This window comes from Vicia villosa, linkage group LG6, assembly GCF_029867415.1.
Source record: "Vicia villosa cultivar HV-30 ecotype Madison, WI linkage group LG6, Vvil1.0, whole genome shotgun sequence".
Lineage (NCBI taxonomy): Eukaryota > Viridiplantae > Streptophyta > Magnoliopsida > Fabales > Fabaceae > Vicia > Vicia villosa.
Genome location: NC_081185.1, coordinates 116,897,956 through 116,923,772, shown reverse-complemented (window position 1 = coordinate 116,923,772; position 25,817 = coordinate 116,897,956). Strand labels below are relative to the sequence as shown.

The following is a 25,817-nucleotide window of genomic DNA, read 5'->3' as shown; positions in this document are numbered from 1 at the left end:
CTTTAGAGACTTCTTCTCAACAGCTTTATCAACAACAAACCTAGTAACATTGTGTTCTTTATTAGTTTTAGTCTCTTCATCCAAATTCACCACTTCTTTATCATTTTCTTGAGACTTTGTTATATTCTCAATGATTCTCTTCATTATGTTGGCAAAAGGAATGTCATCATTAGCTTTCACATAATCATCGTTCTTAATGACATCATCCTTATCAATAACATAATTACTAACATCCAAATACAAGTACCTATTGAGGAAATCATTTTTCACATCCATCTGATAAAGTGTGAACATAAGGCTACAAGACAAACTTAGCAACATTCTGATGGCTTCAAGAAGAGCAATATGAGTAGAATCTTCATCAAAGTCAAACTAGGAATGACAATGGATACCCATGGGTACGGATACTAGTCTCCCGCTACCCATCCATTTAATAAAAATGATATTCATATCCGCCCCATACCCGTGTGGATATCTGCCGGGTGGATATCCGTGATATTTTAAATATTTGCGGGTATTTACGGATACCCATGGATACTTTTTTTAATTGAAATTTACTAATTTTTTATATATTGAATAGAAAATTTATCTTTTTATTAATAGAAAAATATGTGTTATACATTTACTATATTAAATTCAAAAGCATCTTATAATGAATATTGATGTAGAATGTGAGAAAATGTTAAAATAATATTTAAGTATACTAATTGATATTAAAAAGATATTCAAGTATACTAATTTTAAAATTTTAAAAGGATATTTAAGTAATTTTAATCACTATTAACAGATATGGATACTCGCGGGTATGGATACCATCAAATCTGTATCCGTAAGTAAATGGATAACTAAATATCCGTTTATAATACACATGGATATCCGTTAAATTATCCAACCCGTACCCGTGACGGATTTTATCCGCAATATCCACGGATATGAGTTTTTTTTTTGCCATCCCTAAGTCAAACCCTTTATAATATGAAAGATGGTTTTTTTTTCTTATATTTTGAGAAAAAAAAAAAAGTAATTTTGAGACGGAGGAAATATTTTGCAGGTTTAAACTAAAATGAAGGGTAATATTGTATTTTAAAATAGATGGGGCCACCTTATCCAAAAAACTAAACATGAAAAAGAAGAGGCTCTTGTTTCTCAACGTATCTGGTTTGTACTTGTAATCCCAAAAAGCACACTCTCCGCCACGGAATGGGGAGACATGAATCCGACAGCCGCACTTTCTTATTCTCTTGCCGCTTCTTCTCTTTCCTCCGCCGAATTCCACCGGAGAAATCCATCAAAAATTCGTCCATGCACTCCCTTCTCCTTCCGTCATCGCCACTGCCTCAACCACTCTTCTTTATTGCGAGGTAATTTCATTCTCTCTTTCTCACACAAATATATTCCAACAACAACAGTAACAAATCATTGCTAGCTTCATGTCAAATTGATGCATGCAACATTAAGGTTAACAACTTAATAAAGTGCTTATGGTTTAAGTTATATCTGTAGTGAAAGATAAAGCATAGTTAAAAAATGCTCATGTTAGTAATAAATTATTCATTGTGGGAAGGTTATTGGAATCAGCTAAAAACATCTTAGTAATATGTCATAATAATCTGCTTTAAATGGTTTATACAACTTAATTATAAACTATTTCTATAACACAAGATAAGATAAAGTCAAATTATTTTCATATAAATTAAGCTATTCTGAAGAGCTTATAGTAATAAGCTGAAAATTTCTCATCAACATGTTTTAAACAGTTCTCACAAGTGTCTGTATTAATAGATAAACTCAAATAAGTCAATTCAATCAGGCTTCAAGACATCCCTAATATCTAAAAATGTGCTTATGTCAAAAACTAAGGTCAAGTAAGCTGTCAATAAGCTCTTCTAGGCTCATATGAATGATAATAGATAATTGTATAATTGTATTTTATATAGACCATAAAAGTAAGACTTTTTAATAGTATGTTTGATGAAGTTGATGAATGTTAGGTGGCATGTGTTTTGCAGTTGTCAATGATTCTGATAGGACTGAACTGTCTTCTGATGCCAAAACTGAAACATACTCGGAGGCTGATAAAATAGTTGATAGTATGAACTTTGGTGAGCTGTGCAATGAGTTCGAGTGCAACAGTAGTCCCTCGATAGAATCTACTGCAAGACAACTTGCTCTAGATATATTCGAGCTAAGGAGTGGGAATCGAGCACTCGGAACCTATGCAGTTTCTGTCACTTATAAGGTAGTACCTTCTTGCCTTGTTCAAAGACCTATGTAGTGTTCATCAAGGAATCAACATGGTTTGTAATATAACAAATCAAAACAGTTTATGATATTGTTACTGTTTACAGGATCCCATAAGGAGTTTTACTGGTCGTGAGAAGTATAAGAGACCTCTATGGGCAATCATTGCACTAGACAATCCATCTGTGGTGAGTTTAAATTATGGAGTCCTGCTCCTAAGAAGCAAATAATCTTTTTCTCTATATATTTATAATTGTTTATTATTTTGTTCCACATATTTTTCTCTCTACAGACCAGATTAATATTTACTTACCAAGGTTTCAATGAACTTTGAAATTAATAAAGAAATAGAAATAAAAAAATCAACTAAAATGAAAATTAAAAAAACTTGAATGAAATATAAATTATAATTCATTTTTTAAAATGAATTTTCATTAATTTTATTTTAAATATAAGAAAACGATAGATATGTAGAACAATAAATAGTTCTTTTATAAAAAATTTAATAAATGGTTAGTGTATGATAAAAACTAATTAAAATAAATATAGTAAAAAGGTATATAAAATAAAGTACTTTTTATTCTTAGTTATACACATGGGCGGAGCTATAGCCCAGCGAGCCCGGGCACACGCCCGGGCTCCACCCCTCCTTTCGTTGTATATTTCCCACCTAATAGTTGGTTTTTTAGACAACACTAGGGGCAAAATTACTAATTTTAAGATAAAATTAAGGGCAAAATTAGTAAAAATAAGGTGTAAAATTTTTGGACAAAATTAAGGGCAAAATTTATAGACAAAATTAAGGGTAAAATTAATAGAAACAGAGTGTAAAATTAGTAAAAACAAGGTATAAATTTTTTGCCCGGACTCCCTAAAATTTCTGGCTCCGCCACTGATTATACACGAAATAAATATTTAATGTTTGGTGTAATATATATTTTTTCGATTATGCTCTTCATTTAAACTATTATATTTAAATAATTAATTAAAGATATATTTCAAATTAAATTTTATTTTGTTCTTATTTATCAAAATTATGTGATTGTGATCCATACCAATTCCTTACACCTAGCTCCAATCTCAGATGACTTAGTATAACACCGACAACAAAAAAAGAAGATGGTATTGCTTCTCATGTTGGGAGATACCGAGTTTCTCAATTCAAAAATCATTACTAAACTTGAATGCTTCTTCACATTTGCTAATTCATTTGCTTCTTTTCAATATTACAAGATTTTGACCAGTAAATTTGTTTTTTTTATTTAATAGCACTAGGATTTGTTTGTGAGGTGGTAAGTGTTTGTTCAAGTTCAACTTGAAGGAAGAATATTAAACTATTTTGTGTGTCTTTTATATTTATCTTCCTTTACTTCTAGTTGTGTTGACCCTGTTAAATGGAACTTTATTGATAATGTTAGTTTGTAATTATAGATTTAGTTATTTTGTTAAGTTTTCTGTTTTAAGTTTGTTACACTGCTGCTGACTTATGATAGCCAATATAACAAACTAATAGATGTAAATTTAAATCCAATTCACATTTAAATTGAGTAAACTTGCAGATAAAACGTTATAAATAAATATGATTTCTAATCAAAATAATACTTGTCACAAGCCAGCATCATTATATGAAACTTTGAGCTGTTACCACCATCATATAGTATAAATTATTTCCACCTTTTGTACAACAAACATCTTCTCCTGGATTCTCTATTGCAACAAAACCATCAAAGAAACCTGTATCAATAGATTTATAAGTATGATATGAGGATTTCCGCCAACCGAAAGGAAAATACTTTTTAAAATGGTTTCTCTTTTTTTTTCCATTTGAGAACAACACTTCTATGTAAACAAATGAAAAATTTGAAAAAGATAAAATTAATTAATTAATATCATAAATAAATTAACAAATTGATCACACCTCATTCTGAATGTAGCTATATTGCAATCTACCTTCGAACACAATTCCCTTAAAGACTAATCCAATCTTTAAGACTAATCCAATTTAGTGACTAAGATTTACTTTGACATGAGAGACCTTGTCATAACAAACGGCCATTTTTTTTTATAGCTAAAATGTAGCTTGCTTTTTTGATACGAGAGACTTTGGCTGTTATATTTGATTGTGTTTGAATTTGAAAACCATGTTTCACATGAAGAGTAAATTCAATCCAGCAGTTGCACTTTAGACAACCACACAATTCATTAATATCATTCAAAATACCATTTGCATCTACAAGCTTTAATGTTACACCTATTAACATACTAAGTTCTTTATCATATAATTTTTCTCGTACATTCACACAAAAAATAACATAATTAGCTAAATATAAATCAAATCAGAGAATATGAAAAAACTTATAAATCAAATAAGACAACGAATATACTTATATGAATAGAAAAAAACACCTAATTTAAAAGGAAAAGCGAAAGGAAATGGAAAAGTGAAAGGAAATGCTTTTATTTAATCCAAAAAGAGACTTTTTTTTCGATCCTGTGCACTATCCTTTCATAAAGGATTTTAAAGAGGAGAAACTCCACTTGACCTTGAATGGATTTCCAAGATAAAAGGTAAGTATCTTCAAATTTTATTGATTTATTTGGCAATAGGCAAACATCCACTCCCTTGAAAATCACTTTTTTAAAGTGTCAACCAAGGCTTTAAAATATGTCTCATCCAATTGAGTGCATAGAAAAGAGCCTAATCAATGAGAACAAAAGAGATAGTAGAAGATATGAAATGAAATAGCATAGTAATAGGATTCCAGTCAAGAAGACTTATGTTAGGAGCCGGCATCGACAATCAATTGATCTGGGTTGAACATAATTAAATACTATAAGATAGGTAACTGCCTTATAAGTCTCATAGTATTTAACTATCCCAAGCCATGATCAATTAAAATCCTATTATTATACTATTTCTTTTGTTTTTTTATTAGACTCTTTTCCATAAGTCGGAGACTTATTTTAAGGCATGTATTGCATCATGACTTTTGAAAATCTGATTTCTAAAAAAGTGGAAGTTTACTTTTGACAAATGATCAATAAACTTTTACATTTGACCTTGAAAAGTCATTCAAGGTTACATGGATGTCTTGGAATCCTTTAGGAAAGGATGGAGCACGGATCCAAGGCCGAAAAAGTCTTCTTTTGGGATTAATTACAAGCATTTCTTTCACTTTCCCTTCCAATTAGAATTTTTTCTATTCATAAGTATATTTGTTATCCAGTTTATAATTTTTTTCATAATTTATGTATAGCAAATTATGCTTCTTTTTTTTTTTTTTTGTGAATGTATACAAAAATTGCATGCCAGAGGTCTTAGAATGTCACCTGTGTAGCGGTAAAGCTTCAAATGCAAATGATATCAAATATCAATAAATTATAAGGTTGCCTAAAGTGCAACTCCGTGATTGAATCTATTTCCCATGGGAACATGGTTTTCAAATTAAAAAAAATCAAATAAGCGGTCAAAGCAAATTACATTTTAGCTATCAAAGAAACAAGCCCTTAGTTATGGCGAGTTCTCTAAATCTAAGTTATTAGATATGGGAGTATGTTAAGGAAAATTGCAATAGAGCTACATACGAAATTAGATGTTAATTTATCTACGGTATTAATTAATTAATTTTTTCTTTTTCTAATTTGTCTTTTGCTTACGGAAAAGTGTTATTTTCAAGTGTACAAAATAAGAAAAACTATTATGAAAAATATTTTCCTTTTGGTTGGCAGAAATCCTCTAGATCATAGTAATAAATTTATTGATATAGATTTTTTTTGACGGTTTTGTTGCAATAGAAAGCACAAGAGACGTGTTTGTTGTTCAAATGGCTAAGTAATTTATACTACATGCCAGTATACTTCGAAATATTACAACAACTCAGAGGTTGCTGGGTATCTATTCTAAGTTTCATATAGTTGTGACCAAATATTATTTTGATTAGAAATCATATTTATTTATAGACGGTTAGATCTCATACAACCATAAAGTTTGATATGCAAGTTTATTCCCTAAACTTCACGCATATACTAAGTTTGGGAGAAAGACAAAGCTTTCTTTTGATATTCAATCTCTTCCCTAAACTTCACGCATATACTAAGTTTGGGAGAAAGACAAAGCTTTCTTTTGATATTCAATCTCAATGTAAGTGTAACAAACCTAAAACATGCTATTCAAATCTCGATGTAAGTGTAACAAATCTTAAACAAAATAATTAAATCCATAATTACAAGTAAAGCAAGATAAAGATAAAAGACACATGACATAGTCTAATATTCCCCCTCTAAGTTGGACTTGGAAAAACAGTTTCCACCCTACAAACAAACCCTAGTGTTATTGAGTTAAAAAAACAAATTTATTAGTCAAAATCTTGAAAAGAAGCAAAGGAATTAGCAATATGCGAAGGAGTAACCGAGTCTAATATCCAAGTATTTAACAACGAGTCTAATATCCAAGTATTTAACAAGGAGTTTAACAGTTTTTGAATTAAGAAAATCGTACCTCTCACATAAGAAGCAATACCATTTTTTTGTTGTTGTTGGTGTTAATCAGGCCATCTTATATAGTTATAGCACAGCGAAATTTGAACAAACCACTGTTATTATACCCTATTGCATACAAAATGCTGTCAAGTAACAGCTATAGCAACAATATAGTAATAGTATAGTAGAATTTGAAACAAATCCTATTGCCAGAGATGAATTGTGTCTTCAATTTCAAAGTTCATTTTCTTCTCGGATATTCCACATTCCTTTAAAAACTTCATTTTAGGTAATTGTCTAAAAACTTTCATTTGAGTTGAACTTTCATTGAAATATTCCATCTATTTTTAGCATTTCTACTAGATTTTTCTGACTTATTATTAACATGAAGGTAGAATTTTATGAAATCTATTTGGTTTGGTCAACAGACTGTGCAGGAAATGACTATGCTGTCAACAAGTGTTTTAAGGATCAAGTGGAGAATTAGAGGAAAGCCTAAATCTGTTCTTGCTGGGGTAGGAGGAGATCTCACACTCAAAGTTACTTCCAAATTTACTCTTAACCAAATTAGTGGACAAGTCATTGAGCATGAAGAATCATGGGACTTATCAGCTTCATCTGCTACTGCTCAGGCATTTTTCTGGACGTCGCGTGTTCTGTATACTACTGTTGAATCTATAAAAGATTTGGCTGATAGTGCCAAGAATTTAAGTGCTAATTTTTCATCTAAGAACGAGAACATGGATATTTATCCAGATCCTTCTGGTGATCCAACCAAGGTGAGTTCTTCTGTTATTTACAAGAATCTTAAACTACGCATGGCTTCATCGTCCTGTTCTTTAGACATACATTTATTTTCTTTCACGAGATGATTGTTTTGTTTGTGGTTTTATTCAGTTCTTCCAGAAAGACGACAGCTTTCAGCAAGATATATACCAGATTGCACTCCTCCTGGCAGTTATTTATTTAGTGGTACAGGTTCTGAGGATAACTTTGTAAAAAGCATGCTTGTCTTGTTATGATCTTCATTTTACATCTCTTTTTTATACATGAAGATATCAGTGTAATTATCAGCTTATAATCATAATGTTGTTGTCAAAGTTACAATGAAATATGTTCTGTGTATAAATTCAGTCGTTTCTACGAATTATGATTCTCTACAAAAAATACTTGGAAGTTTTGCTCGTCCTTTTCTCAGTTATATTCACTCTGAGAAATGGTTTTAAAAATTTATGCACAAAGCAGAACATTCAAAGAATTATGTTACAATAACATATGAAATAAATGTTATTCCTCACATATAGTAAAAAAAACTAGTCATTTAAGTGCTTAGCATGGCAATAATCAACAAAAAGAATGTCAATATTCTTCCTATAAACACAGTGGAAGCTGAAGAAAGATCTTGTGCACCCACTGTATATACAGATCCACTCTTATCATCCTTCACTTTAATGCTGGAAGAACCTAAAAAATCAAGAAGAAAATGCAAAGTCAAAAAGCTAACAATAGAAGAGTCATAAATGAAAGAAGCTGAAAAAAAAATTAATGAAAAACTCACAATTGAAATCAGTCCATCCAATTGTCATGTTATCAAGATCATATACAACTAATTTGTTTGACAGCACCAAATCTGTACACAGTTAAGACGGTCAAAATTAACAAATCATGAAGTATAAAACTTTCCCATAGAGTCACTATATGAAATTATAATTAAAATTTTCAACTTTACCTCCAAGAAGAATCAGGTCTTTTCCATCCTTAGTCTGTGTATTACTTTTCTGCCAGCCAATACAGTAAATATCGTTCTGGAAGACGATGAAAAGAAAATATTATCAAGAAACAACATTTTTTTAACGTCTGAAACAAATTTAAGAAATGAATTCACCCGACACGTTGAATTTAAGAGTATAGTTTTGTATGAAAATAAATTTTATAAAGCTTCTTGAATCGGAATCTGAGTACAAATACAATCAATAACCAAATTTAGACTTACTTTATACAAGAACAGGTAGTCATGAGGATAAACTGTAAGAGAAAGACCCTCAAAGTGAAACTTGACAAGTGGAAATCCTTCATCAAAACTGCACAATTACACAGTATCAGTCATAAATTTAACAATAACGATATCGAGAAAGAAAAAAGAACGTCACACACTTATTGGCAAATAATGCTTATTTCAGATGAAAAGAGGACTGCAAAAATTGTTTCTTGTACAAAATAAAATAAAGTTACAAAGATAAGAGTATCATACTTGTCTGAGAAATGAAAACAAGTAAATTGGTCCTCAACAAGATACAATTTTAGTCCCGGTTGCCGCGCTAAAATCTATCACAGAGAACAATCATGAGCATTCAAGTGAGAAAAATTGATTTGCTGAACTCTGAAGTCACACTTACCTTTGTTACTATCTGGTTGTAAATCGAAGCTGGAAGATAAGCCAAGGTGGTACCACTATCTATGATTGTTCCTCTTCCACTTCCAGTATCAAATAAATCTGTAGGGAGCTGTATAGAATCCCCATCAACCTCCATGTCCTTCAAGATCACATTGTAGTGTGCCCTGAAATAGTCGATAGATTATAGTTACGACATAATTCCAATCCCAAAACCTGAACTGGATATAAAATAACATTACAAGAATATGCTAGAGAGCTTATATTCGATATTGCAGAATGAAAGCCTTAAAAGGTTAAAATATAACATGGCATAGGAATAAAAAGCTAAGATTATACACATACATTTTTGGTACCAATGGAGTAGTGTTAAATTTTGGCTCCATCACTTGTCCTATGGAAAATATTCCTCCTCCATTGATACTATCAAGGCAGTGTGAAAATATCCTTTTCACCTTTCCAGATGCAGCAAGCTGTGAGAGTACAGAAGAATTTGATTGTCCAAAACCAATAATTCCATCAAGGGCTTCATCAGACGATGAACTCAATGTCCCGGATTGTTTTGCGCCGCACCTGTCATCATCAAGTGAAAGTTAAAAATAAAATAAAAGGTGGCTACGAAGAAAAAGAAACGATAAAACCAAGGTTAGAATATGAAGATGGTTTCAATTATTCATACGCATATTTGTGTGTGTGATTTAAAATATTATAAATCGTACTTACCCGAAAATCACACTGCTATTATCTGGTGCGGTTTGGAGATTACCACTCACTCGGTTGAATGTAAGAGCATCCTTCACATAGGAACCAGAGGTTGTACTTCCATCTCCATAAGTTATGCCGTATGGACATGACATCTCTTGCTTGCATCCAGAAATTGGACCATCATATGTTGTAGTGCAAAATTCATCATCACAAGGCACCACACTTGCAGTTAGCGAGGCTTTTGGGTTATAGAGGGTTAAATCCATCTGGAACATGATAATCAAAGCAGAAACTCTTAATATTCTTATATTTCAAGCTGAAAGCATGATAACTATAGAAGTTTAGTTTAGTTACATACACCAAGACCACTTTTCTTGGGACATGCTGTGCAGCCTACACAATTCACCCAAAGAATGTCACTTCCTGTGTCAACTTGTACATAGAAGTCCCTAGAAGGAGAGCCAAGCCCTAGTTTGGTATAATATAGCCTAACCAAATGAAACATACAACATTAATTAAGCATCCAAGTGAAAGTGGTGATCAATGATAATTTTCTCTTCCTTACTATACTAGATGATTTGTAGCAGAAACATACATCAAATAATTTAACCAAACTAATCATCAATTTTATTAAGAAAATGTTTATCGCAAAATGCAATTTCATGAAAGATAACAAACACTGATATTTTCCCTCATGTGTTTTCCGGAAAACACAGGTTGAGACTTGAAAGTTTGCAATAGCACGCAAGCATTCGTGAGTCTCAGTATAACCTTGGTGATATATAGTCATTTTTATTTTATAATATTATATTGCGGATAGGAAACCACCATAATTAGAGCCTTTGGCATCCCAATGGCTCCACGTATTACCCCCACGAGTCTTGGTATATTGGACAGTCTCTAGGACTAATCTTCGCTCAGGTGTTCTGGTCACAGCTTAAAGTCCGTCCCTCCTTTCTGCGAGGATGGAGCCTTGGTTATCCCACACAATCCGTCCCTCCTTTCTGCGAGGATGGAGCCTTGGTTATCCCACACAACCAATTGAGCCACACTCATCGGAAAATGAATCACCAATTTAATCCATTAATGAAATTTCAACACGATTCCCAAAATCCACCGGTTAACTTTTTGCAATAAAGATTATACAGAAAGAGCAGACAAATGGGTAAACAGGCTATCATCTATCAAATTAGTCCCTTCGCTTTGGTAGAATTCCAACAATTGCATTGACTAATCCAAGAAGACTAACATGGTTAAAGATTTATTCCAATATTCGGATTGTTCAACTCCTACCACTTTCATAACAAAGTGCATATCTAAAATTCTAAATTGACAGTGGAATTATCAGAATCACGGTAATAAGCCACAACAAAATCATTTCCAAACACACGATCAATGATTGAATTTTGAAAAAACTATAAAACAGTAAACAAAACAGGTGATAGAAACAAACCCAGTGGAAGAAGGAAGACCATTGCCACCAAGAGGAATATCAGCAGCAGAGAGAAATCTACCACGTCTATTAGCATCATGAGTTTTCATCGCATCTAAACTCTGATGAGGCCCTTTGAATTTACGCTCCACAGGGAAAACAAAATCAGAAGCATCAACAACAAGAAGAAGAAACAAGGTGAAAACAACAAGAATCAACCCTCTAACACGATCCATTGCTTCAATAAAAAGCAACAAAAAGAGAAAACAAAATCAAGAGGTTCAAGAAAGGGAATTGAATTGAAAGAGACGAGGCTCTTTAGTTCGTTGCCGACCCAATTAGCATACTAATAAAGGGTCGGTGAAAGAATAGAGGGAAAGGAAGGTGAAGAAAAAGAGAAGAAGGAATAAAAGACTAGAGGGAGAAAGAAGAAAGAGGGAATTTCGCGGTTTCAACGGCAAACTAAAAATGTGGTGATTTAGATTTTAGAAATAAATAAATATAAAAAGCTGAAATTAGACAACGTTGTTTTTGTTGTTGTGGTTTGGTTTCCTTTGCTTCGGTTCTTTTCTTTCACATTGTTCCTTCCGTTGGATTCATGTCATGTTCTATTTATGATGTTTATTAGTACTCGTTAATGTTTAAATAGTATATTCTATATATTAATTATCATTTTCTTTTCATTCTATCCATTTTTGTTTTCTTTTTCTTAAAAGATCCCAAACACACACGCCGTTGACTTCATAGAGCCAATTTATGCACCCCATTATTAGCAAATGGCAATAAAAATGAGTACGTAATTAGCAACAAAGGTGTCGTGATAATATTGAAATTATATTAATATTTGTTGCGCGCGCGTGTATATATATATAACCACTAGATTAAAAAGAATCAGTGGTCTAGATTTGGAGTAAATTATAATAACTTACTCCTAAAGTAAATATAACCGTCCTCTCTATATATATATATATATATATATATATATATATATATATATATATATATATATATATATATATATATATATATATATATATATATATATATTTTGTTGTGAAAAACGATGTCAAGAACAAAGTATAATAGGGAATTAGGGAAGATAAGAAGAACACAAGAAATTGGTTATAACTACTATTCTTTTACTTTCTCTTAGGAAACAATATTACAAGTTTACAAGAATAACCAATAACTTCTCTCACCCTAAATTAGGATTTGCTGTTGCAATGATGAGAGACTAGTATGCTATTTATAATAAAACCTAACATACTAACTAATGGGTTTTTTCCACAAGCCCCATTACACAAGCCAACTTAATAAACAAGCTAACTTAACAAATTATGGTTTAAACACTAAACCTAATTTAACATGCTAACAACCGTAACATCTTCGACACAAGCATGTGAACAACCTTCGACTTCATGCTTAGTCCTGTCGAACCAAGAAGTTACCCTTCGACCATACTAGAGTTCGATCCAATATCTCACAAATCTCCACCTTGGACCTAACTCTACAATGCTTCTTTCACAGCTTCAGTGAGGGCAATATATTCTGCTTCAGTGGTTGATAGAACAACAACCTTCTGAAGTGTTGCTTTCCAATTAATTGTTGTGTCAAACATAGTGAAAACATATCCAGAAATAGATTTTCTAGAATCCATACAACCTGCATAACCAGAGTCGACATATCCTTCGATTGCTGCTTTACTATCTTCACCCAAGGCTCCACCATAAATTAGGACCCTGTTCAGAGACTCATTTATGTACCTTAAAATCCATTTCAATGCTTGCCAATGAGCCTTTCCAAGATTCGACATGTACCTGCTTACAAGACTTACTGCATATGCTATGTCGAGTCTAGTACAGACCATAGCATACATCAAAGAACCAACTATATTAGCACATGGAATGCTATTCATATAGGCTCTTTCAACATCAGTACTGGGACACTGATCAATACTCATCTTGAATTGAGGGTTTGTCGGAGTCACAACTGACTTTGAATTCAACATACCAAACTTCTCGAGAATCTTTCGTAGATTTGCCTCTTGAGATAAGCATAACTTCAACTTGTTTCTATCTCTTCGAATGTCAATTCCAATAATCCTGGAAGCAGCTCCCAGGTCCTTCATATCGAACTCCTTATTGAGTTCAGCCTTCACCCTCTTTACATCTTCGACATTGTTACTTGCTATGATAATATCATCCACATAAAGCAACAAAATAACAAATGAATTACCAGGTCGAAATCTGAAGTAAACGCATTGGTCAGACTGACTTCTAATGAAACTTATGCGTGCCATGAACTTGTCGAATCTCCTATTCCACTGTCGAGGAGATTGTTTCAGCCCATATAAAGATCTCTTTAGCTTGCACACATAATCTTCCTTCCCCTTTTTGACATACCATTCAGGTTGCCTCATCAGGATTGTTTCATCTAGATCACCATACAAGAACACAGTCTTCACATCCATCTGTTCCAGTTCAAGGTCGAAATGTGCCACCATGGCAAGCAACATTCGAATGGACCTATGCTTCACAACATGAGAAAACACATCATTGAAGTCGACACCTTCTTTCTGAGTGAAGCCCCTTGCAACTAACCTTGCCTTGTATCTTTTCGACGTCACTCCTTCAATTTCTTCCTTAACTTTGAAAATCCATTTACATCTGACTAACCTTGCCCCAACAGGTTTCTTGATCAGTTCCCAAGTGTTATTATCATGAAGAGATTTCATCTCATCATCCATGGCCTTCAGCCATTCAGTCTTATTTCGACCCCTCATAACTTCCTTACAATCTCTAGGTTCATCATCAAGAATCTCACTGGGAGAGATTAATGCATAAGTGTCGCTACCGCAAAAATCAACAGAGTCACCACTAACATATTTATCCTGAAAAGGAATGGAATGCCAGCTAACCACAAAACAAAACAACGGTCTCACGACCAGAGAAAAAGGGTAAGGGAGTCGGTTACGCGAGGAGAAGGTATTAGCACCCCACGCGCCCATCGTACTCGATGGTATCCACGTTTGTGTCTAAAAATATGGGTGTGTAACAAATCTACGCTAATTTGGACTAAAATGCATGTAAAATGTAGGGAAAAGAAAGAGTTATACTCGCACGGGCCCTACCCCGCTGCCTACGTATCCTTTTTGAGGAATCAGAGGTACCGTAGCTCGGCTAACTAGTTTCTGTTTGTTTTGTGTTTTTTAGGTGAGCGAGTTACATTCACACTCCGCTGCTCGACCTTTGGAGTCTTACGTTTGGGAATGGAGCGGGAATAACAAGCTCTTAAGAAAAGAAAATCAAAGAGTTTGGTTTGTGTTTTAAAGAATGCATGAAGAAAACCTAAGCTAAGGGGGAAAGCTTGCTACCTATGTTGTCATACAGAGGGTACAAGTCTAAACTAAGCTAGCAACCTACGGGGAAAAGGCGAAATGCAAACAAGAATATCACACAAACGAGTCTCGCTCGTAAAGCAAACACCTACTGGAACTGGCCAAGTAGTAGAAAAGCGGTCCCGCCATAGCCAAGGGGGGCGGATCACCCGAGTCAACCAAGCATTAGACCTCGCGAAAATGATTGGGCCATAGACAAGAGGAGCGAGTCCCTCTCAGCAACCAAGCCGTCACGGATCCAAAAGGAAAACGGTGCGTGCGTACACCGAACATCAACGTCGGTCAACGTGAGCTAAGAAATGTGGGAGTCCGATTGCATGGACCCTTTACCTGACATACTCGATAACAGGATCTTGTGCTAGTTCAGAAGCAAGCAACGCGTAGCGTACGCTTATTGAACGGACTCGATGAGACTGGGCGGGAGTTGATTGCTAACCCTTTTCGTATGCCTTCCATGAGGACTTAACGGAGTGCCTTTAAAGGTCTTATTACACCGTGACTCCCTGTCGTAAAGCACAAATATAAACACACCAACAAAAACAGAGCCTCTTTCGAAGGCTTGGCCAGATGAATGTCTAAGTCCTACTTCTCATGTGTATAGGATGATGCGGAAAGCGGTAAAAGGGACAAGGAGACAACACCAAACGAATAGCGAATCCGCAATGAGCTAGCAAGCGTAAGCAGAGAAGTCCAGAATACTTCGCGTAAGCCATCATCAAGCAAAGCAAGTCAGAAAGCGTCGTCGTGAAAATAAATCACAAGCGACATGTGGCACACGTCGAGCATAACAACACAAACCTGCAAGAGAACACAAGCCAGACAATACAAGAGTATACATCTCAATGAATGAGAGATCAGGTGACTGACATCGGGAATAAGTACGTGTCCCACAAATAAAGTGGAACACGACGCAAGTCTATCGCATCGAAAGCGAATTCGTGTCCAACAATCTCCAAAGAGTAATCTATAAATGACTAAGAAATTTGGTGTCATTGTCTGAAATAATTGACTTAGGAACCTCATGAGATGCACAACCTCCCTGAAAACTAGTTTGTCTATGTTGGACGCATCAACAGTCTTCGTACAAACAATGAAGTGGGTCATCTTGGAGAATCCGTCTACTACAACGAACACATAATTTATAACTCACTGTGTACGAGGCAAGTCCAATAGAAAATCCATGGCTAAATCTTGCCTAATATTATCAGGAATGGGTAAAGGCATATAAAAACCAATATTTTGAAGTTGACTCTTAGAAACCTAACAAGTATAACACCCTATGACTATAGTACTAGCGTTCTTCCTCAAATATGGCCAATAATATCTCTCCTCCCGACTAGCAATGGTCTTGTCTCTACCGATATGACCGCTAAGACCACCATCATGAAGGTCTCGAATTAGCTTCTCTCGTAAAGAGGAGCAAGGAATGCATAGTCGATCCCCTTTAAAAAGATAGTCATCTTGAATATGAAAATCTGCACAAGAATGTTTTCCACTGCACTTGACCCATAACTCCATGAGTTCAACATCATTTTCATATAACTCTTTTAGGCACTCAAAACCTATTATATCTTGCGCTAAGGTAATTAGCAAGGAAGCTCTGCTACTCAATGCATCTGCTACATTGTTAAGAGCCTTCGACTTATGTTGAATAATAAAAGGAAATTTATGCAGAAAACTCCCATCGAGCATGCATCTTGTTTACCACCTTTCGGCTATGAAGAAACTTCAAAGCTTGATGTTCAGTGAATATGATAAACTCTTTCTGAACAAAATAATGTTTCCATTAGCGTAGAGCTATAAAAAATGCATAGAAATCCTGATCATAAGTACTCCATTTCTAGCGAGCATCACTTATTTTTTCGTTGAAAAAGGCTACATGTTTCTTCTCATGAGATAACACAACTCCTATTCCCACTCTAATAGCATCACATTCAACTTGGAACACTTTGTCAAAATCAATAAGTGCTAATACTGATGCGGTACATAATTTCTTACTTGCGCAAACCCCAAATTAACTTATCTTTCTTTAAAATATGACCACAATGTCACTAAAATAATAAAAAATAAAAAATTACTTTATTTGCTTGAATAACTCCATCTTATAATGCGGCTCTACTTTCAAATACTTTTCCATTTTTTAACAAGTGCTCTTAAAACTCAATCTAGCATTATTCATTAAATATTAAAAAAATTATTTATTAAACTTAAACAAAAAAAATAAAGCAAGACAATAAAAATAAGAGATATTCGATGGGAATCTTGGCATCCAATTATCCCGAAGAATTGTCAAAATTCTCAAAAAAATATCAGATAAGGGCAATCTGGTAATATCAAACCCAAGACTGGGCGATTTCATTAATTCCAACTTCTCTTTCATTCTCTTACGATTGTCATTTCATTGAATTTCCTAAGACCACCCTCATTTTCGCGATCAAATTAATTCTACACACAAACTCAAAGGGCAGCACCGTCTTTTTCATCACCACTCCCACTCTTCCTCCTCTTCACATCCACCACCACACTTTCATATCTCAGTCCAATTTTCCACTCTTCGTCTTCCCACATCAATGGCTCTGAATCTCTGCACCTCCCCTAAATGGATCGGCACCACCGTTTTCGATAGTACTTCTTCTTCGAAACCATCTCTTGCTTCTTCTTCTTCTACAACTTCATTTTCTTCTTCCATTCTAAGTTCGAAGAGTGTTGGTAAACAGAGTTTGAGCTTGAGGAGGAATGTTGGTGTCAGTGTAAGATCCAGCTTGGAAACTGCGGGACCCACGGTGACGGTAGGGAAAGTGACTGAGGTTAACAAGGATACGTTTTGGCCCATCGTTAATGCCGCCGGTGATAAAGCCGTCGTCCTCGATATGTTCACCAAATGGTATATGTTGTTTTAATACTTTTGAATAATTAATTAATTCACCATATACTATGGTCATAACTGATATTATATTGCGTTATTATATGATCAAATAATAATTATACTTCAGTACCTTGTTTCACACAGCTAGAGCTAGCTATAGGAAATTGTTATAATAAGTGTCTCATTTGGTAGTATAAGATAGTCCGATATGAAAATCTCACAAAATTTAGATTATGATTAACATAATTTGGTAAACTATAATTGGACATTATGTAAATTTTGCTAAGCCTTGTGCATGTATATACTGTTAATCTATTTTTAAAATCCCAAATCAGATTTTTCTCCTCTCCCTACTCTATGATTTTCCTCATTTTCTGTTTTACTCTATCTAGCATGGCATTACTTTCACTCACAACTCATTGATCCGTTCATCTTGATACTTGACCAGATATCACACACAAAATTCACATCATTTATGATTAAGGTATTTCTCATTGTGCACTAGTTATGTGAGTTGATCATTGGTTTCAAAATATTACAACTTTTCCTCTAAGCGAGGTCAAGATGAATTTTTGTAAAGGTCACACAAAGTTCGTTATATAATGAAGGGTCGGAAAACAGGGTCTCGAAACTGAGTGGTTTATAAGAGGAAGAAGTGACTAGTTTTAACAGTTGATAAAACAATCAAGGGAGTGGAGTTACATAACACTACAACTTGCTATGCATATCCATGCATTTTATCATAATTGCAACTGTTAACTTTCTAATAAGCGGGTATATAACTCTTCGTTTTCTGCTATATAGTGTTTCCTCCCTTTAATATTGAAAGCCCAAATTTGAAGTAAAAAGAAGAGCAGGTGATTCACTCGCTAAGGAACTAATTAGTGATAAAGTGGGAGTAAAGTAACGTGACCAAAGTACTTACATGTAGGCTGAATACCAAAAGGCGTTTGTAGCATTCATGCTTTCCAGTCTAGTTGAAAGCTTCAAAATAGGCATATAGCAGACAATTAAGCATCATAAATATCGGTAATGATGTGTTTGGCAAAGACCAATCCATGGTGCACTCTTCGAACAATGTTGTGTTATTTTTCAGGATATAAAATATATGGGTCCAAATCAGGGTATACCTGTATATAATTATTGATAACTTCCTTTACCTGGTCTAGCTTGCCGAAGAGTAATTTTCCACCCCACATTTTCTCCATGTGCAAAAAGTGAACTGTTAGTCAGTGTTATTGGGATGTCATGTACTTGTGTAACCTAAATAATGTTCAGCTAACTGATCAATTCACTAAAGGTTACAACAAAAACAGAGTTGATAAAATGGCTAATTGATTTTGGTTTTCACACTCAATCTCTGGTGTGTTTCTGCAGGAATTGTTAATTTAAGAATTATTATTTTGATCTATTCTTTATGACACTGTTATCCTTGCTACTAAATACCAAGTGGATATTTGTATAACCTTGGATATGATTTATCATGAATTCTTGCAGGTGTGGTCCTTGCAAAGTGATAGCTCCATTATACGAAGAGTTATCTCAAAAGTATTTGGATGTTGTCTTTCTAAAGCTTGATTGCAACCAAGATAACAAGGTATGAATGTAATGTAAACTAAATAGTAGTAGATAGTCTATTGTTAACCCATACTTGGATTCATACAGTATTTATTGGTTATTGGCAGTCCTTGGCAAAAGAGCTAGGAATTAAAGTGGTTCCCACTTTTAAAATTCTGAAGGACAGCAAGATTGTAAAAGAAGTAACTGGTGCTAAATTTGATGATTTGCTCGCTGCCATTGACAGTGTTCGGTCTAGTTAGACAGTATTATAACTATTCTGTTTCTATGTAAAAATATCATGTTTGATACCTTCTGAGTTCTGTAAGTATTTCTACTGTAATTGTGAGCTTGCTGAGGGGAAGACGACGAAATGTCATCGTGTTGTTGTTGTAAGCTGTAATTTATCATTTCCTACGTTTAGGGAAAAGTTGCTCAAAATAATTTCTGTTACAAACTTGATCATGGGCTATCTATAAAGGTGATCAGATTGCTTATATTTTTGGAAGAAAATAAAACTGCATTAGATAAATATGAATTGAGTCAGTGCTGTCTAATCTAGTGGGTATTATAGGAGTATGCCAAAACACTGTAGACTTAATAATGTCTAGCAGTTCAATAAACTTCAAATTAAGTTGATGTATTGACCAAAAGTGTCCTCATAGAAATCCTGCATATACAAAAATCCAAGCAAGTAGCAAACCCCAAATAGTTGAAAATGCGTAGCAGGTTCCTTAAAGTATGAATCAGAGATTAAATTGCCAAGAATCATCTGGTGTCAAATGATGAGAAGTTCAAAACACATCTCTAATACACAATTCATTTAGGACATTCCGGTTAGGATGAGACAAATCCACTAATTTTTGATTGGATTGGGTTAGGAAGTAGATCATCCAAATAATTTTTCTATTTTATTAATATTAAATAACTAAATAATAAGTCGTCATAATTTTTCATAAAAATTATTCAAAAATTTTATTTTCTTAAAAAAAATAGATAATCATTTTTTTCAATTTTTTAGCATCATAAAAAAAATTATAACATCAACTAATAAAAATTACAATAAAATATTAACAACAAACTAAATGACATAAAATTGTATTATCATCAAAATAACCAAAGACGCGTCTTCTTTTAGGTAGCCTAATAGATAAGAACTTCATAGTTAATCGTGCTAGAATTGAAGTAGTATTTGGATGGGAGACCTTCTAGGAAGTTTCCCGGAAAGCGTGTGAGTGAGGACAAAGTGTACGATGTGGTTCCCGGACGAACCAAGCGGAAGCTAGTGGGTATGTAATACTCGAGAGCATTATAATTGGTATCACGGCAGATCTCTCCTAGTACGATGTGGTTCACGGACGAACCAAGCGGAAGCTAGTGGGTATGTAACACTCGAGGCCAACGAGGGTATTGAGTGGTTGTCGGTGCACGAGGCATAACAACTCGAGGCCGAATTCACAATGAGACACTCCCGAGGCCAAATTCACATCAAAATGAGGGGGGTTTTGAGGCTGCTCTTTTCGGTAACCTAACAAATAAGAACTTCATAGTTAAGCGTGCTTGACTTGGAGTAGTATTTGGATGCGTGACCTTATGGGAAGTTTCCTGGAATGTGCGAGAGTGAAGACAAAGCATGCTGAAAAGACTCATGTTGATTTGTGGGGTCAGTCGATAATCCTTAAAGTAGTATGAGGCGTTATAACATGCATATAAGGAGAAACATCTAGCATGTATCATATAGCTCTCAAGAAAGAAAACGACCTTTTTGGGCTTGATATGCTTAAAAATCTCAAACCTAAGAGAGAAACGAAACCGTAAGAATGGAATAGAGGAGAATCCATTCGACATACAATCAAAACCATCGTTGGAGGTTTCAGAGAAAGGGGTGAGTCAAGTTCTTAATGCAATAAATATGTTTTCTAGGTCATGAACATCTTAGATTCACCCTTGAAGCCTCACTTAACTTCTATATCAGAAGTAATTTTCTATCACATGGAAATTGCTGGGATCCCGCTCCATAAAGATAATCCCATGGTAATCAATGTATATATGTTCAACTGAGATGTCAATCGAGTACTTATAGATCCTGACAATTCCATTAACGTCCTTTATTAAGACGCCTTCGAAAGACTACATCTAGATCCAGAGTATTTACATTATTTCAAAGGCTCATTGGTGGGTTCTCAAGAGAGCATGTATAAGTTTGAGGATAAATCTCCATTAGAGCCATTATTGGAGAGGGCGCAAATGCCAAGAACATAAAAGTTAGATACCTAGTTGTAAACACTCCTCAACAAAATGACATAGTCGACAAAAAACACCAATACATACTTGGTGTTACTAGAGCGATCTTATTTCATCCTCAACTACATAATTTTTTTGTTCATATGCAATCTGTTATGCCATTCACATTATTAATAGATTTCCCACACCTTTCTTGCACAATAAGTCACTATTTCAAATCTTGCATCAATGCTTATATGATATTAACTTACTTAGGGTATTTGGATCTTTGTTTTGCTTGTACTCTACAAGCCAATAGGAAGGAAATGGATTCTAGGTTAAGAAGTGTTTGTATCTAGGTCTGCAAGCTGGTGTTAGAGGTCACATCTTATTTGATCTTCATTCCAAAGAAATATTTTATTCTAGATATGTTATCTTCTTTGAATCTATTTTCCCTTACAAACTATAAAATAATACCTCTTCTCGTACTCCTTCACCACATCTATCACTCATCATCAAGTTGATTGTTTTGATTTCCCTTACATTCAGGACTATGAACCTAAACTTACCCATGATACTTCTTATATTGAACCTTCAATTCCACTAACACCTGATACTCCTCTTACCAAAGCTTCAACTTCACTTACACCTAATATTTCTCATATTGAACATTCACCCCCACCTGCTACCACTTCATCAAATCCTTCACATGTTGATATCCCTTAACCAAATAATAATATTCAACATAAAAGATCTACAAGACTCATTAAACCTCTTTCATTTATACAAGATTATCATTGCAACTTAATTGAGAATATAGTTCAATCTACTCATCTAGTGAATGCATCAACTTCTTTTCCAAGTAAGTATCCACCATCCTGTTTCAACTTGATGTCAATACGGTATTCTTATATGAGGATCTCAATGAAGAGGTCTATATGCAACCTCTTCTTGGTCTTGAGCCACCCTATCCTAACTTAGTATTCATTGTACACTAAGTCTAATGGTGTCTTGTTTATAGTGATCCTAGTATATGTAGATGATTTGGTCTTAGGGGGGGACTAATGATGAGACTACCAACATTAAGACCCATTTAAATGACAAATTTAACATCAAAGATCTAGGAGTTCTCAAATACTTTCTAGGTTATGAAGTGAGCAAATCCAATGAAGGCATCACATGATGTCAAAGAAAGTATACATTTGATCTCCTATAAGACATTGGCTTAAGTGGAGTGAAACTATGCAATACTCCAATCTAGCCCCACCTACAGTTGCATAAAGAATTTGGTAACCTACTATCTGATCCAACAACATATAAAAGATTAATTGGGAGACTTTTGTATTTGACACACTCCAAGGCAGTTCTTAAGTGCACAACTGATGAACATATGCTAACAGGCTTGCATGTTTTGAAATACCTCAAAGGTAGCCCTTGTAATGGTTTTTTCTTCCGTTCATCATCAACATTGACATTTAAAGAATTCTCTAATTCTAATTGAGGAGCTTGTCGCGATATTTAGGGGTGTTTAAAACCGAACCGGTCCAATAAAGAACCGCAAAACCGAACCGAACCAAATCGAAACTGCAAAAAATTGCATTTGATTCGGATGTGTTCGAGTCATTTTTAACAGAATCGCGCGATTCAGTTTATTTTTCCCTTTGTATTTTGCAAATCGAACCAAACCAAACCAAACCAAAACGCGTTATGATACAAAATCTTACTAACTAATATATATTTCTTTAACTTTTTAGAGAAATCAACTAGTATTATGTGTATATTTTATCATATTAAGAATATGATATTTATTTTAATTTATCTATCATCAAAAAACTAAATATTATTAATTTATAAATACTATTTTGATAAAATATATTTTATCGTATTTTTTGTATGATATTTATTTACGAATGCAATTTCATGTATATCATTCTTTAGACTTACGATAAAAAAATTTAATGTATCAAATCATAAACTTATTTTGATAGCTATAAACTCTTTTATGGTAATGTATGAACGATTAAACACAAAATTATATTTTTCTCTATATGTGTATATGACTCAATAATTTTTTTGTAAAAAGTCGAATCAATTGAACTAACCCAAACTGCATTAGTTTGATTTTATTTTTGAAAGACAATTGAACCACACATTTTTCTCTCTTGCAGTTCGGATGATTTTTAGCGTCAAAACAAGGGGTGGCAAACGGGCATGTCTGCGGGCATTGAACCTTTTAGGCCTAAAAATAGTAAAATTGTATGAAAAAGCTCATGCTTGCAAAAGCCCACAAAAAAACGTGACGAAGCGGACACATTAAAGGGAGCGAGCCTAATACCTTGGCTCACTCCATGAAAAAGTGCGAGCAAACTTGACATGCCCGACGGACCGAACCCGTTTTATTATCCCTAGTCAAAACCGTATCGCGAACACCCTAGTGATACTAGAAGGAGACTGTAGTTTCTAGATCATCATCAAAGGTTGAGTCTAGAGCTCTTGCTCAGGCGACATGTGAGGGTCAATGGATCATATACCTGCTGCAAGACTTCCACATCAATCATCCTTCTCCTTTTGTGATTTATTGTGACAACAAGTTAACTCTCTACATAGTTGTGAGTCTAATGTTTTATGAGAGAACTAAACATATAGAGATTGATTGTCGTGTGGTGAGAGACAAAGTTCAAAAAGGAGTTATTCACTTACTTTCTATTGCATCAAAAGATCAAGTGGCTGACATCATGACTGAGTCACACTACATATAGGGCCATTCAACAAGCTTCAAAGCAAATTAAGAATGATGAATATATTCTCTAGCTTAGGGATGTTAAGCATGAAGATTAATGGTGGCTAATGCAATTGCTTGCTTAGCAAGTCAACTTAGCCCTTGATGTGATCTTTAAATTAGCTTATCAATAACTAACTTGGATTAGTTAATATAAATTGTTGAAAGTTAGTTAATAATGATAATTAAGTATAGATGATATAAATATGTTGAGCTTGACCATTGTATGTTAGAGTTATTATCACTCTTTCTTCATTATGCAATGCAAGCTATTCCCTCATTTCAATTAATAGTTAAATACCGGTCACGTTTATCCCAACCCAAGCAAAACAATAAACTATGACGAAGAAAACAACTGTCATTCTGCAATTCATGCGCCACGAGAAGATAAAAAAAACAAAAACAAGCCACGTTTTACGATATGATTATTTATAAAATTAAATTAAATAAACTAAAAGCAAACAACAATTGGTAGTGGCGCCAACCAACCAACCAGTATTACCTGTAAAAAAAATCAACGAATAGAGTTACAAAGTTTGACCGCATCTAACCAACCAGAAACCGCCACGTCAGAAAGTCTGATGCTAATTGGAGTCACAAAAATACCCTCAAAGCACAAAAATAAACAAAACACCTCACAAATTGCAAAATTGAGTTAAAAGTGAAAAAATAGAATCCCTTCTTTCTTCATTAAAGGGAAAACGAAGCAGAGGTGGAAGTTTCTGATTTGATCGCGTGACACCAAAAGTCAAATAAATTAGGCGCAATATTATTAATATTATTATTAGTAATTAGTCGTGATTATTTTTCTTAATTATTTTTTTATAAATAGAAAATAAAAAACTGATTTGAGTAACGAGTGTCTGAGTCTGAGAGAGCGAGTTGATTTAAATCAAATTTAAAAGAAGAAGAAGAGCGAAAGAAAGAGAAAGAGTTGAAGAAGAAGAAAAAATGTGTGGGATATTCGCGTATCTGAATTACAACGTGGAAAGAGAGAGAAGTTACATCTTGCAGGTTCTCTTCAACGGTTTAAGACGGTTAGAGTATCGCGGTTACGATTCCGCCGGAATCGCCATCGATTCTTCTTCTCCTCCAAAACCTCAATGCTCCTCCAATTCCGATTCCGATTTCACTTCCTCTCCTCCTCTTGTCTTCCGCCAAGAAGGCAACATCGAATCCCTTGTTAAATCCGTATACCAAGGTTCAAATCCTCTGATCTTTTTCTTGTTTTTGATTTTTGATTTTTGATTCTTGATGTTTGACGATGCAATTGTGTGTGAAATTGAATGGAAACAGAGGTTGATGAAACTGCACTCAACTTGAAGGAGAGTTTCAGTACTCATGCTGGAATTGCACACACGCGTTGGGCTACACACGGTGAGCCTGCTCCGCGAAATAGTCATCCGCAAACTTCAGGTCCTGCTAATGAATTCATGGTTGTTCACAATGGTGTTATCACTAATTATGAGGTATATTGATAATACAGTAGCACTAGCATTATGTTATATTGCGTGAACTCTTTTTTAATTTTTGTTGTTGAATAATATGATTTGGTGTGTGGATTTTAGGTTTTTTTTTGTTCTTGTTCAGGTTTTGAAGGCAACATTGATCCTACATGGCTTCACATTTAAATCGGAAACTGATACGGAAGTCATTCCCAAACTTGCCAAGTTTGTTTATGATAAAGCAAATGAAGCTGCTGGTAATTTCTGTTTCAGAATTTACATAAAATTTATAGGATTAAGT

The 25,817-nt window shown here is 34.2% G+C and overlaps 4 protein-coding genes across 5 annotated transcripts in view; 3 read left to right on the top strand and 1 right to left on the bottom strand.

Moving 5' to 3' along the window:
• Nucleotides 1-1,138: 1,138 nt before the first annotated feature.
• Nucleotides 1,139-7,869, top strand: LOC131609692 (uncharacterized). Of its 2 annotated transcripts, none has more exons than XM_058881470.1 (5): nt 1,139-1,361; nt 1,992-2,239; nt 2,349-2,429; nt 7,149-7,499; nt 7,618-7,869. In XM_058881470.1, exons 1-5 carry the CDS (start codon nt 1,211-1,213, stop codon nt 7,717-7,719), a joined length of 933 nt encoding a protein of 310 aa, XP_058737453.1. In that variant the 5' UTR covers nt 1,139-1,210; the 3' UTR covers nt 7,720-7,869. The 2 variants fall into 2 exon arrangements, with proteins under 2 accessions (XP_058737453.1, XP_058737454.1); XM_058881471.1 differs by having other exon boundaries at nt 1,140-1,361; nt 2,010-2,239.
• A 100-nt stretch (nt 7,870-7,969) lies between these two features.
• On the bottom strand, nt 7,970-11,798 carry LOC131609691 (aspartic proteinase 36-like). Its single transcript, XM_058881469.1, has 10 exons — nt 11,271-11,798; nt 10,176-10,305; nt 9,836-10,083; nt 9,458-9,685; nt 9,117-9,279; nt 8,972-9,045; nt 8,714-8,801; nt 8,450-8,525; nt 8,279-8,350; nt 7,970-8,184 (listed from the first exon to the last, which is right to left on the bottom strand). Exons 1-10 carry the CDS (start codon nt 11,483-11,485, stop codon nt 8,042-8,044), a joined length of 1,437 nt encoding a protein of 478 aa, XP_058737452.1. The 5' UTR covers nt 11,486-11,798; the 3' UTR covers nt 7,970-8,041.
• Nucleotides 11,799-17,098: 5,300 nt separating this feature from the next.
• Nucleotides 17,099-19,607, top strand: LOC131609693 (thioredoxin F-type, chloroplastic). The gene is made up of 3 exons (XM_058881472.1): nt 17,099-17,530; nt 19,010-19,109; nt 19,198-19,607. Exons 1-3 carry the CDS (start codon nt 17,217-17,219, stop codon nt 19,330-19,332), a joined length of 549 nt encoding a protein of 182 aa, XP_058737455.1. The 5' UTR covers nt 17,099-17,216; the 3' UTR covers nt 19,333-19,607.
• Nucleotides 19,608-24,910: 5,303 nt separating this feature from the next.
• LOC131614477 (glutamine--fructose-6-phosphate aminotransferase [isomerizing] 1-like) overlaps nt 24,911-25,817 on the top strand; it is a 6,536-nt gene continuing 5,629 nt past the window's right edge. The window contains exons 1-3 of the mRNA XM_058886053.1: nt 24,911-25,272; nt 25,368-25,540; nt 25,662-25,815. Of these exons, the coding sequence (XP_058742036.1) occupies nt 25,023-25,272; nt 25,368-25,540; nt 25,662-25,815 (577 nt within the window). The 5' untranslated portion in view covers nt 24,911-25,022. The remainder of the gene's footprint in view (nt 25,273-25,367; nt 25,541-25,661; nt 25,816-25,817) is intronic.